General features: G+C 47.8%; 1 protein-coding gene across 2 annotated transcripts in view; it reads right to left on the bottom strand.

Annotated features, from left to right (window-relative positions):
* The window catches only part of DNAJA3 (DnaJ heat shock protein family (Hsp40) member A3), a 31,352-nt gene that overhangs the window by 3,871 nt on the left and 14,296 nt on the right, over nt 1–13,185 (bottom strand). For both annotated transcript variants that reach the window (XM_019987649.2, XM_070779565.1), the window contains exons 4-10: nt 12,486–12,686; nt 11,316–11,468; nt 5,905–6,052; nt 4,792–4,856; nt 3,232–3,360; nt 2,669–2,784; nt 1,825–1,922 (exon numbers count right to left, since the gene is read on the bottom strand). In XM_019987649.2, the coding sequence (XP_019843208.2) occupies nt 1,825–1,922; nt 2,669–2,784; nt 3,232–3,360; nt 4,792–4,856; nt 5,905–6,052; nt 11,316–11,468; nt 12,486–12,686 (910 nt within the window). The remainder of the gene's footprint in view (nt 1–1,824; nt 1,923–2,668; nt 2,785–3,231; nt 3,361–4,791; nt 4,857–5,904; nt 6,053–11,315; nt 11,469–12,485; nt 12,687–13,185) is intronic.

Raw genomic sequence — 13,185 nt, 5'->3', positions numbered from 1 at the left:
TCTTAAAAGCCATTTAAAGAATTATATCTGGGAGCCAAATTTCCCACTGAATACAATTCTGAAATGACAATGGAAGTGAGTGGAAAAAAAAAATAATTCAGGACACTCATTTCACTTTATGAACTCTTCACAAACACATGCAACACATATGTTAACATTATGATATATTCAGCAAAATTATGTCAATAGAAATTTAAAACAAAGAACTGGCAAAGTGTCTGGCACATAAGAGCCTCCCAATAAATCTCAGCTGAACGCGGGGAGAGGGAATGAGCTAACAGGATAAGAACCATGGACGTTACTCAGAAGCCGATTGCAGGATCAACTCCCAATCTGAGCTCTCAGGAAGGGGCTTGATAACAACTGGTGGATAATACCCGACATGCAAACAGTGAACAAGGCCCAGGGTCTCACTCAGAGCTCAGTCAGGAAGACCTTGAGTTCCCCTGGGGGAGGGGCACATGGCTGAAAGCTGGTTGCAGAGCAAATCTCGCATGCTCTGTGACTGTGGGAATGTTTGGGACCCAGGAAAAAAACCTAGAGGTGCATAAGTAGAGTTATGTGGAAGAATCATCCCCACTTCTTTTTAGTCCATGGGATAGTAATAAGAAAATATGAAAAAGTCTATGAACCAAACCACTACAGTAAGTGCTCACTTTATGCCCAGTTGGCCACAGATAGAATCTGTGGCAGCTGTTTTTTCACAGAGGACTTGGTCCCCTGGATTTAGGGGAGCTTGGCCAACTCCAAGCAAAGGCTGTTGCCACTAGGACCCCCAGCCCTGTCCCAGGGCTCCCAGACCAAGACCCCACCCTCAGCTCTGATCACCTGCTCTGACTGTACACTAATCTAATACCATTCAAGTTCCAAGAAGGTGAGAGAAAATTCAGGACCCAGACAAAAACAAAGTGATGCAACCAGGAGCCAACACGTTGGGCAACAGAAGCCAACTCACCCTCAGCATGGCCTGTCCCAGCCCAGGAGGAGGCCCAACCGACAGGGAACAGCGTTTCCTCGGCATAACACCCCATCCCAGCAGAGCACCCCATCCTAGCAGAGCACCCCATCCCAGCAGAGCACCTCATCTGGGCAAAGCACCCCCATCCTGAGGGACGAGGGCTATAGTCACAGTGCCTGTAGCTAAAGCTTCTGCCTGTGGTCAGAGTTGGGGGAACATGGCTACTCACCAATCACCAATATTTAACTGCACTCTATAGATGTTTAAGCTCAGAGTAAACAAGGCATTTTGTTTGTTCACGGCCCTAGACGCTCAGAGTTTAGACCTGCTGCACACAGGCAGATCTGGGGTTGTTAAGCCTGTAGCAGCTGCTGTTTACAGGACACTCTGAAATCCAGGGAAAGCCACCTGGGTGAGGAAGACATGCATCTTCTCCTTTAGTGGCTACAAGCTAGAGCTGGAAGAATCTAGCTGGTGAAAGATCTCATGCAGGAATGAGATGGAAGAATCTAGCTGGTGGAAGATCTCATGCAGGAAGGAGCCCAAGGTCACAGGGCAAGTGGCAGAACCAAGGCTAGAACTCAGGAGAGCAGTCCTGAGACACAGAGATGCTCCCTGGAGGGAAGCGTCACAGAACTCACTGACCTCGGCCAGCAGCACGTGCACAGAGGATGAGGGCCAGAGCGGGGGCCAGCTCTCCCCAGAGCGTGGCGGCCCCGCGCCACTCTGCCCCACACTCAGCCCCTCTTACTACTGGGCCCTCTGGAGACTCCAGGAGGATTCCCCAGTGGAAACCCCAACATGTTTCCAAACCATCTGCCCTCCCAGGTACTGAGGGGCTCCCACGGGCCGCAGGGCTGTCTCACCAGTGCTTGTGTTGGTGACGCCGTTCACCGTCCCCTCCACGTCGGTCTCGTCCTCGGCGTAGCTCAGGATCAGGCTCTGCTGCCGGCTTGTCAGTCTCCTGTGGACCGAGCGCAGTCAGTATCCAAGCGGCTCCTCTGGGCAGCTCTTCAAAAGGATGTGGACGTGGCCGGTCCCCATGCAGCATGTGGGAAAGGCAGGACCCTCGACCCAGGCACTGGGCACACCCTGAACCCAAGAGCCCACACCCTTAAAGCTTCTGTAAAGTAAACCTCTTCAACTACCCTGAGTTGTTCTAAACAACTGCCACTGTGGCCATGGTGAACAGTTTACCAGAGGGATGAAAACCTGTTACAAGTGTGTGTGTCAGAAATTATCTAATTAAAGAGAGTGCTGGAAATCCAGCCCACTGAGAGGAGTTGGCAAGCCCTGCTCCAGATGTCTACAGCTCCCCCTAGGACTTTTCTCCTGAAGGCCAGACACGATACCTGCCGCCAGCTGGTTCTAGATCATCTCTCAGATGGAGGGCGACCCGAGAGTGATAATAATAAAACCAACAGCAGCAATAATAGCTAACTGCTCCCTATGGGTTATTCATTTCATCTCCCAGCAACTCAGCGAGGTCGAATTTTTTATCATGTCCGCTTTCAGAAGGAGCACCTGGGCAGGACAGACTTAGCGGGAGAAGTAACCTGCCTAAGCCTCAGTGCTTACAGCAGAAGTGCCACACAGGCCGGGCGGTCGGGCTCAGCACCTGCCTGGCATGTGAGAAGTCCTTGACCGGCTCCTGCTGGTGCTGGAAGCTGCAGAGAGTGGGTGGACCTCATCACACCAGGAGGCACTTACTTTGGAACTCTGATCTTGATGTGAATGTAGTGGTCTCCATAGCCATAACTGTTAATCCGCGGGATGCCCTTCCCACTCATCCGAATCTTCTGATCTGACTGAGTCCCAGGGGGGATCTATAAAGAAAGGAACCTCAGGTTTTCCTCCACCTCCACCCAAATGAAAACATCTCACGACATGAAGACAATCTTACTCCCGAAAAGAACTCCATTCAGGTTTCTAGATAAAACCCACCAAACACCACACAGAAACTGGCTAGGCTGGGTCCACCCTGAGCAGAGCCTGTGATGGGCTTGGGGGCCAGGAGTCTGGGGTGGCGAGCCCACAGCAGGAGGAAAGGAGCTCAGGGAGCAGGACCTGGGAGGAAGCAGAGCCAACCTGGGGCGCCACTGAAGCTGCTGCCAAGCCCGCCAGGATGGACACGGCCCAGGAGCTGCTTCCCGGCCAAGTCACACCCAAGGCGTGGCCCACACTCCTCCTGCCTTCCGCCAGGTTGTTCCCAGGTTTCAGCCACTTCCCGTTTTAGAAAGAAAAGAGCAGTGAGAATGTGCTTGCACTCTTACCGTCACATTGATGGTCTCGTACAGGCCCTGCGTTCTGGCGGTGCCCCCGAGGATGGCCTGAGCTATGGAGATAAAGAGGTCCGAGTGGATGTCTGCGCCGTCCCTCCGGAACACAGGGCTTTTCTGCACCTACGGCCAAGCACGGGAGGGTTACCAACGCTCAGAGAAGTCCTTCTGGAGAGCAGACCACAGCCGCGGCTCAGCGTGCAGCATCCAGGGAGACAGGGTACTTTCACCAAAGCGCCCACCTCCCCCAGGCTCCGGGAGTTACAGGGCAGCTTCTTCCTTCACTGCAATGCCACAGTGTCCTCTCAGATGAAGCTATTCAAGTCTTGAGGGAAATAAAACTAAATTTTGAAAATTAAAAAAAATATAAAAATCTTACTTTACTAGAGACACAGATTAATACAGTCTACAAAGGAAGAAAGGGTTTACTTTCCAGAGTCTTTTGGTACAAGCTACCTTCAAGTCAGACTAGCAGCACTGGAATGATTCTGATTTTATAAGCACTGTTTTTTTTTATCTCAAAGACATTCTTTGTCTTCCAGTAATTTCTTCTTTTCTTCTCTACTATCAGCTGGGAACAATCTGAATTCTCTATCAAACCTTCTTCATAGACTGGCTTCCAGACTGAGACCTTTCTCTTCAATTTCTCAGTCTTAAAGATTCACCCTTTACATTATTTTTGTCTTTGTTTTAAACTATGAAATATTTCACACATATGTAAATCAGCACAAGTAATTAGCACACGCTGTACACACAACCCTGCTTAGGTCACAGAAGACCAGGACACAGGTGACTTCTCCCCCTCCTGCTCACCCCTCCACAGCAGCTGCTACATTTAGTCTTTATCTTTCCTAGGAGCGTCTGTTTACCTTTTCTACATGTCCCTAAACAATACATGACACCACCTTGCGTGGTTTGAAACTACACAGATGACCTCATTCCTCGGCCTGCAGCCCGCTCACTCCCTGTCCGTAACCGAGAGCTACCAGGGCGTCTCACGCCAACATGTGTGTCTCCAGCTTCTGCTCCTAGGTGCCCACAGTGCAGCCCCCTCGCCATCTCCTCCCGAAGGCAGCAGGCCACTGGCAGTGCTCACAGTTGTAGACGAGGCTGGCACACACCTTGCCTCCGCCTGCCGCACCGCCTCAGGGACATGCCTGGTGGAATCAGTGGCAGAGGTGCCACTTCCTCTGTTACCCTTGCCTCAGAAAACTTTGCCTGCACGTCACATGTAAATCTGTAGCTCTGGCACCTACTGTCCCCATGAACAATTCAATACATCAATAAAAAATAAAAGATGTTTTCTGTATTTTTATGAGTGCTTTGTTGCCAACTTGTAAACACCTTGGGGTAACTTTGTTCTCTCCACATTTAGCACAAAAGCTTGATGTAACACATGTTTGATCACCCTGCTGAGGTGGCCACCACTTGCCTTAGAAACTTGAACAGCCAGGCGTATTCCATGAAGCTCCCATCTCACCCATAAAAAGCCTGGTCTGCACCCTCTCCACGAGAGCAAGGGCCCAAAAGAGGCCGTGCAAACAGAGCACCTACCCTGAATGTGATGAAAATTTCTCGTTTTCCTACAGGCATCCTCACAGTCTGGCCATCCTCAACTCCTGTAAGCAAGAGAACAATTATTTTGGGATGTGTGAAGGCATTTTCTATACTGGATCTATTTACAACCCACCCACTTACTCATTCCTGTTTCCTGTTAACAAGGAACAACACAGTCACCCAATACGGCAACAAGTAAAACAAGTGTCACTTTTCAAAGGTGCGGCATATAGTACTCAATAACCAAATGACACTTATTCAAGTTTACCAGCAGGTCCACCTAGTACCCCAGTGAGTTTAGAGTCTAGTGGGGCACAGCACTAAAGAATCCGCCTGCCAGTGCAGGAGATGCAGGAGAAGCAGGTTCACTCCCTGGGTCGGGAAGGTCCCTTGGAGAAGGAAATGGCAACCCACTGCAGTATTCTTGCCTGGAGAGCCTACGGACAGAGGAGCCTGGCGGGCTACGGTCCCTGCAATGAGTTGGATGACACTGAGCACACCCACAGGGGAGACAGTTATTAGCTGAATAACAACACCACGTATCACTACAAACAGAGATAAGTGCTTAGAAGGAAAAGATCACAGCTCCAAAGGAACATCTAAGGAAATGCTTCCAGAAGGCTCCCCTGGGGATGAGGAAGCTGCAGGCAGCAAGGCAACAAGGGGGAGCCTAAGAAGATAGGAGGCTGAGACCAGGAGGGGCTAGAAGAGGAGGCCAGTGTTTGGCCCCTGAGAATCGCCACCGAGTCTTCAACAGTGTGAGACGTGATCATACCACCCTGTGCAAAGACCACTCCAGGAACAGGATTGGTTTGGGGTGGGGGGTGGGGGTCATAGGCTGGCCCTGGGCGCAGAGAGGGTGGCTTGGCCAGCTGGGCGGGCAGTGGGTACAACGTTGGCCTTGGGACAGAAAGAGGTGGAGGAGCTGCTTCTCGCAGGAGCAGGACAGGCACGCGAGGTGCCGTTTCCCTATGACACGCGCAGATCTTAAGGGTAACTGGTGCAGACGAAAACGCAGGAGACTGTGGTTTCTCCTCGAGTTTCGGCTCCAGAAACAAGGGCAGGTGGCCTCGGCTCCCAGCCCCCGTGCGTGGAGGAGCCCAGACCCACCGGCAGGCACGGGGATCACCACCTTCTTCTTCTGCTTAGCCTGTCCTGCTCCTCTGCACACCACACAGGGAGACGTGATGATGGAGCCCCGGCCACCACACCTCCGACACGTGGAGCGCATCACAAAAGGGCCTGTGTTTATGGTTTCCTACAAAGACAAAAAAAATGGGACCCTTAGATACCAGTGCACCCTGACAGCAAGGCCCTAGGACCACAATGAGCATGAGAAACGTCTCACCGAAGACCCGTATGTGTGGTGTGAGCCTGTGCTACAACACACTGCCTGAGGACAAGCTGCAGGAGCTCAAACTGACCTAGAGCACACTGCCTCCTGAATTCCGAACCAAACCTGATTATATGAGACAGAAAAATGAGACAGTGCCTCTCTACAGAAGGTCCCCAAGCCCCCAGAGCTGAGCAAATCACTTTAAAGAGAACCCTCTCTTCCTTTACAAAAGGGACAGCTGGGAAAGAAAGAGGGAAGTGACAACTGAAGCAACTCCCACCCAGAGCTGCCCCTGCCTGCCCCAAGGGAGGAGCAGCACAGGCCTCTGTCCCCCACAGCCCCCAATAGCCCCACCTCATCACAGATGCCCATAAGCAAGGAGGCAAGTGGCTCCTCTTGCAGCCACCCTCACCCCAGTCCTCCAGGAGCCTCCTCGGCTCCCAGCCCCTTGCACAAGTGGGGCCTTATGGTCTGTGGCCACTCTCATCAGCTCTTCACTGGACAATGGAACTCAGTTACCATTTTCTTTAACTCAACATCCTTGGGATTTTTTAGGGGGTGAGGGTAAATTATCAACACGCTGTTGTAGCAAATCAGATACAGAGATATATAAAAAAATTAATCTCCCCCTCACCTTGACTCCCAGGGTGACCTGCTCATAAGAGCTCAGTTTTGAGGTGTTCTTCCCATGACTCACTCACTCTCCTTCTCACCATAAAGAAGTTTTTAAGTAAAAATTTTACAAGAAGAGTGTATTGCATTCTCACTCTGCAACATGCCTTTCCCTCTCACCTTCATGATGCATCATGACCAATGGACACAGACCTCAATTTCCATTTTAATATTTTTGTTTCAATGCTAAAGAAAAAATATCTCTGCACATAGACACCCTTCAGTTTTACCGTATTATTTCAATGTTCACCAAAGAAATATGAAAAAAGAAAGTCACAACAATTCAGGACCTTGGAGAAAGGACCTCAGATGTGAGAGGAACTGGGATCAATAAAAAGTATCTGTAACAAGAGGCAGTGACTCCGATGGTAAAATGGTAGCCACAACAATCTTCATCCTCTCCAAGCGCGCCCTCTAGAGGAAAGCAGGCACAATTTTACTTTTTCAGACTAAGCTATAAGATTGTGTACAGGTACTGCGGACTCCCATCAGCGGATTTTTTTTTTTTTTTTTTTTTAAACTTATTTTTATTTATTTATTTGGCTGCTCCCAGTCTTAGTTGCAGCACGTGGGATTTTTAGTGGATGCATGTGGGATCTAGTTCCCTGACCAGGGATCGAACCCAGGCCCCCCGCATTGGGAGCTCTGAGTCGCAATCACTGGACCACCAGGGAAGCCCCCATCAGTGGACTATTATTCAGCCAACAAAGAGAATGTTTAAAAGTACTCAAAGACACGGAAAAATGCCTTCATTATAATAAATGAAAAATAGGAAAAATTTCCCTATGATTCTCAACTGATGAAATCTACATACAAATAGGCGAAAACACATCCAAAGTCAAAAGACAAATACAACTAAAATCAATGACAAACACTGGTGATCCAGTGGTTAGGGCTCTGCTCTCACTGCCAAGGGTTCGGGTTCAATCCCTGATCTGGGAACTAAGATCCTGCAAGCTGTTAAGCTTAGCCAAAAAAACGAAAAGATGAGAACCCAGGCATCCAGCAACAGGGGTCTGGCTGAACAAAAGGGGATGTATCTGTATGGAGGAATACCATGGCCACACGTAGACTATTTCCCAAACACAGTGAGAACTAGAAACAAAACAAAACCACCAAGGTACAGATGGGGCTAACAGTTGTATTCTATCTTTGGTATGAAAACAAGGCACACACAGACATACATGTCTACACAGGCTTGCATCTAGAAAGACAGACAGGATGTTTTTGGAGAGTAGAATTCAATGGGTAAAAGTCAAGAATGAAAGGGAGATTCATCGTACACAGTTTTCAATTTGTACCCACTGAATTTCAATGATTAGCATATACAACCTGTTCAAAAACTAGTTAATATAAGACAAAAATGATATTCCTCATCAACAACTGGCAGGAGACACATCAAAACACTAACAGTTGTGGGATTATCAAGGACTTGTTTCCTTTTTTATGCTTTTCTTCTATGCACTCAAAGACAACTTCTGTGCCCCCTACACACTTGGCGGTGGTTTAGTCACTTGGTAGTATCCAACTCTTGTGACCCCATGGACTGTAGCCTGCCAGGCTCCTCTGTCCATGAGATTCTACAGGCAAGAATACTGGAGCGGGTTGCCATTTCCTTCTCCAGAGGATCTTCCTGACCCAGGAATTGAACCCAGGTCTCCTGCATTGCAGGTAGACAAGGATTTTATTTTAAAGGTGGGCAGTAGAGAATCTCCCAACCCCCTTAAAAAAAGAAACCATATAAATGGAATACAAACATAGTCAGTGGAAACCTACCTGCATTTGAAGCAGATAATATAATCACAGTGAAAGGGGAGAAAAAGAAGTGATCTGAGTAAGCTGAGCACAGTACTTTGGCCATATACCCAAATGCCAGTAAAGCAGGATTGCTTTTTGCAGTGGTATGAATGACAGTTCTCAAATTACTTTTTGTATGTTATAGGACTGAGCAAATGAGTAAATATACAGGGTAACTGAGCCAGATTTCTCTTTGTTAGAAATTAATAATCTCTCTTTATTATTTAGTTTCAAATATGGACAGGCAGAAGACTAGACAAGCCTTGCGGTGTTGGGCTGAAAGTGGAACTATCAGTTTGAACTCACTGGTTTGTTAAATGGATGGATCAGTGTACACATATATGTATATATATACTCTATCACATGAAAAACACAGAAAGACAGATAGGTATCGAACATATGTCTATAAGTGCACATGTGTGCATGTGCTAAGTCGCTTCAGTCATGTCTGATTCGGCAACCCTATGGACTGTAGCCTGCCAGGCTCCTCTGTCCATGGGGATTCTCCAGGCAAGAATACTGGAGCAGGTTGCCATGCCCTCCTCCAGGGGATCTTCCTGACCCAGGAATGTGCGCTCACACACACACACATACACACTTATTTCCTGTCTCAGTCAGCTGAGAGGACTTGGAAGCAGTGACACTCCAGATACAATGAGTACACCGAGAGCACAGATCTTGGTTCCTAAATCCTACTAGACAGTTAAAAGGAATCAGGACTCCCTGGAGAAATGGCTGGTTCCAGGATTTGGCTAGGAAAGTGTATGCAAGCTGGGACACAAAGTAAAGAAGTGCTGAAAGAATGATGGGACACACCGAAAGAATACAGGAGCCAGCCAGAAGAGACTTCTACAGGCACAGTCAGGGACAGCTTATGCATCAAAGTAATAGTGATGATGGTTCAGTGAATGAAATAGGAATCCGTGAGTTCATACTGATACAAATGAAAGAATACATAAATGGAGAAGAAAAGAAAGCTCTTCCTTTTAGTAGAATGCCAACTAATAAACGGAGAAAGGGGATTTCTCTAGTGGTCCAGTGGCTAAGACTCTGTGCTCCCAATGGAGGGGCATGGGATCAATCCCTGCCAGGGAACTAGATTCCACATGTTGCAACTAAAACTCAGCACAGCCAAATAAATAAATAAATTAGAAAAAAAAAACAAAAAACAAAAACAGAGAAGGGACATTAGAATCAGAAAAATCACCATTTTGCAAGTAACAGTAATAACTGATTTAAGCAAGACTGATTAACGGATGCTGTAAGTACTGGGATAAGTTTGATGGGACAGGACACTTACATAGTGTCAAAGAAGAATGTGAAAGTGAAGTCACTCAGTCATTTCGGACTCTTTGGACTGTAGCCTACCAGGTTCCACCATCCAGGGGATTTTACAGACCCCATGGACTGTAGCCTACCAGGTTCCACCATCCATGGGATTTTCCAGGCAAGAATACTGGAGTGGGTTGCCATTTCCTTCTCCAGGAGATCCTCCCGACCCAGGGACTGAACCCGGGTCTCCCACATGGTAGGCATTGTAGGCAGACGCTTTACCATCTGAGCCACCAGGGAAGATCCATATAGTGTCAAGGTAAGTCACAAATTCCTTGTTAATTTCAAAGGGAAAAATAATAACTTTATAATGAAGAAACCCGGTGGACAGTTCCTTAACTAACTGACTGGGTTCAAATGTAATTATCATCGCTAATGGGACAAACTGACACCTCATGACTCCTGACATGATCCACGCAAAGGGCACTATATGTCTGTGCTGTTTCTGCCAAAAATGCATAATCTGAATCTTATCATGAGGAAATATCAGATGACCCAACTGAGGGACATCCTACAAAGCAGTTAGTCTGCAATCCTAAAAAAGGTCAAGGTCATAAAAGAAAGACTGAGAAATCGTTACTGATTAAAGGAGACTAAAGATATGACAACCAAACATGACGCAAGGTCCTAGACCAGCATCCTGAGTCTGGGGTAAAAAGAACATTATAAGGACAAATGAAAAACTCTGAGTAAGTACAGATAACAATATTGTTTGGACATTAAATTTCCTGATCTTGAGAACATACTGTGGTTACATAAAAGAATGTTCTTGCTCTTAGAAAATATACACTATAAATGACAAACCAAATGGGGCAAAATGTTAACAACTGCTGAGGCTTGGTAAAAGGAATAAGGGAGTGGTTATTCATACTAGTCTTACAAGTGTGAATTACATCTAAAAGTTACCAAAAAGAAAAAGGAAAAAAGATTACACTTCAAGCAAAATTTAAGTTCCCCTCCCCCAATTTTAAATTACCAACATACCCCGAAATGTATTTTCAGAGAAGACAGCAGAATTTCCTTGCTCCTTCTGTACAGAGCTCTCCTGGGACAATGTGGAAGGTTCTAGATCACAGAGTCCCACCCACTAAAGAGCTCTCAAAGCCCCATGTACACTGGCACACAGAGGAGAGGAGAGGTGGGGAAGCACAGGCAGGCGGCAGAGGCAGGAGCCCGGGGAAGGCAGGGCGCACCAGGCTCACCGTGCCAGAGCCACCGCAGTAGTGGAGGTGGGGAAGCACAGGCAGGTGGCAGAGGCAGGAGCCCGGGGGAGGCAGGGCACACCAGGCTCACCGGGCCGGAGCCGCCGCAGTAGTAGAGGTGGGGAAGCACAGGCAGGCGGCAGAGGCAGGAGCCCGGGGGAGGCAGGGTGCACCAGGCTCACCATGCCGGAGCCGCCGCAGTAGTGGCAGTGCTGAACCTTGGTGCCGGGCTCGTTCCCTTTGCCATCACACCGCTCACAGGTGTCAGTGATGTTCACGGTGAACTCCTTGTTGACGCCCTTGGCAGCTTGATTGAACGTCAAGTCCATGATGTACTAGAGAAATCAAGGGACCACTGTTACCGCTCTGAAAGTAAGGGAGAGCGCTGGCTAGGAGTTCACAATTACTGTTTCTTTTAAAGACTCTATTTTTTAAAGCAGTTTTAAGTTGAAAAAACAGTGAGGGAGGTAGAGATTTCTCTCATACCTTTGCCTCCACAGGTGCACAGCCTGCCTACCCTGTCATCAACATCACTCACCAGAATGATACATTTTTTTTTTATCAAGGATGAACCTACATTGACACAGCATGACCATCCAAAGCCCACAGTTTACATTAGGGTTCACTCTTGGTGCTGGATATTCTATGGGTCTGAACAAGTGTATAACAACACACATCCTCCTCATAGAATCATGCAAAGTATTTTCACTGTCCTAAAAATCCTATTCATGGCTCCACCAATTCATCTGTTCCCCTAGTCACTTTTTACTTTCTAACTTGTACTCTGTCAAGTTAAGAACAGATGGGACTCAACTGATTCTGCTCTACTCCTCACGATTTTCAACAGATAATACCTGTTGTGTAAATGAAAATGTGCTTTTCAACAAACTGAAAATGTTCACAGATAATATTTGTACATGGTCCTAACAGTTCAAACGATCCATAGTCATAACTTACATCGTAAAACACTTTCCCCGACCCTTGGGTTCTCTTCTGATAATGCCTGAAACAAGACATAAACACGGAAGAGGCAGGACTGGCAGTGCCTCCCTATGGACTACGCCTCCCAGAATAACGAGACAGGCTTTACATAAAATAATCACTCTAACTACGGACGCTCAGAGCCACGGGCCTGCTCTGATTAAGCAACTAAGAATACAGTAGAACTGAATGTACACATTATTAATGGTTTTTCAAATACTGGAACCACTTCCTACAAAGATGGCTGCCTCCCAATCACTCCATTTAAGCTGCTTTATCTTTTTCTTTGAGAAACAGAAACTGCTAAAAAATCTGTTTGCATCACACTTAGCAGCTGAAATTTGAACAATTCTTCAAAATGAGGGGCTTACCTCCTGAGGCTGATTGAACACACTCTGGAAATCGCCAAAAGAGGAGGATGAGAATTCCCCAAAGATCTTCCTGAAGAGCTCCTCTGGGTCAACCGTGGGACCTCCTTTCCAGTAGCTCTGCCCAGAGCTGCCGGCCCCAGGATCGAAGCCAGCGGAGCCATAGGTGTCATACTGCTTCCTCTTCACTTCATCACTCAGGACCTGCCGAGAAAAGCCCAGCAGTCAGTGCCCTCGAGGCTCCCGGGGCCCAGGGCACGGACACCAAGTACAGACGGTGGTGGCGGCCTATCAACATTAAACGTCCTGATCCTGTCAACTGTACTGAGGCTATGCAAATAGCCTGCCCTTAGAGAACACACAAAGAAGCACTCAGGAACAGAGAGAGAACACATCTGTGACTCACCCTCCAATGGTCGGAGGCAGGGCGGGGGATGCACACGCATGCGTGCACACACACAGACACACATACACAGCTGATATACGACACCCTACATATCCCCAACCCCTTCAGCACGGCCGAGTCTGAGAAGCAGGTCCGCTCTCATTTAACTCTGCACTTGTTCAGCAACTGTTTCACACCCTCTTCGCTCTCAGATGACATTTTACACTCCTCCAGGGCAGTGGTGGTTTCTTCTTTTACAACATCCACCATCCCTACAAGGGGGAAGTCACCAAACAGGCATGGAACTGTTTAATCTGA

The sequence above is a fragment of the Bos indicus genome, chromosome 25, assembly GCF_029378745.1.
Source record: "Bos indicus isolate NIAB-ARS_2022 breed Sahiwal x Tharparkar chromosome 25, NIAB-ARS_B.indTharparkar_mat_pri_1.0, whole genome shotgun sequence".
Taxonomy (NCBI): domain Eukaryota; kingdom Metazoa; phylum Chordata; class Mammalia; order Artiodactyla; family Bovidae; genus Bos; species Bos indicus.
Note: the sequence above shows the minus strand (reverse complement) of the source record. Positions and strands in the feature narration are given on the sequence as shown.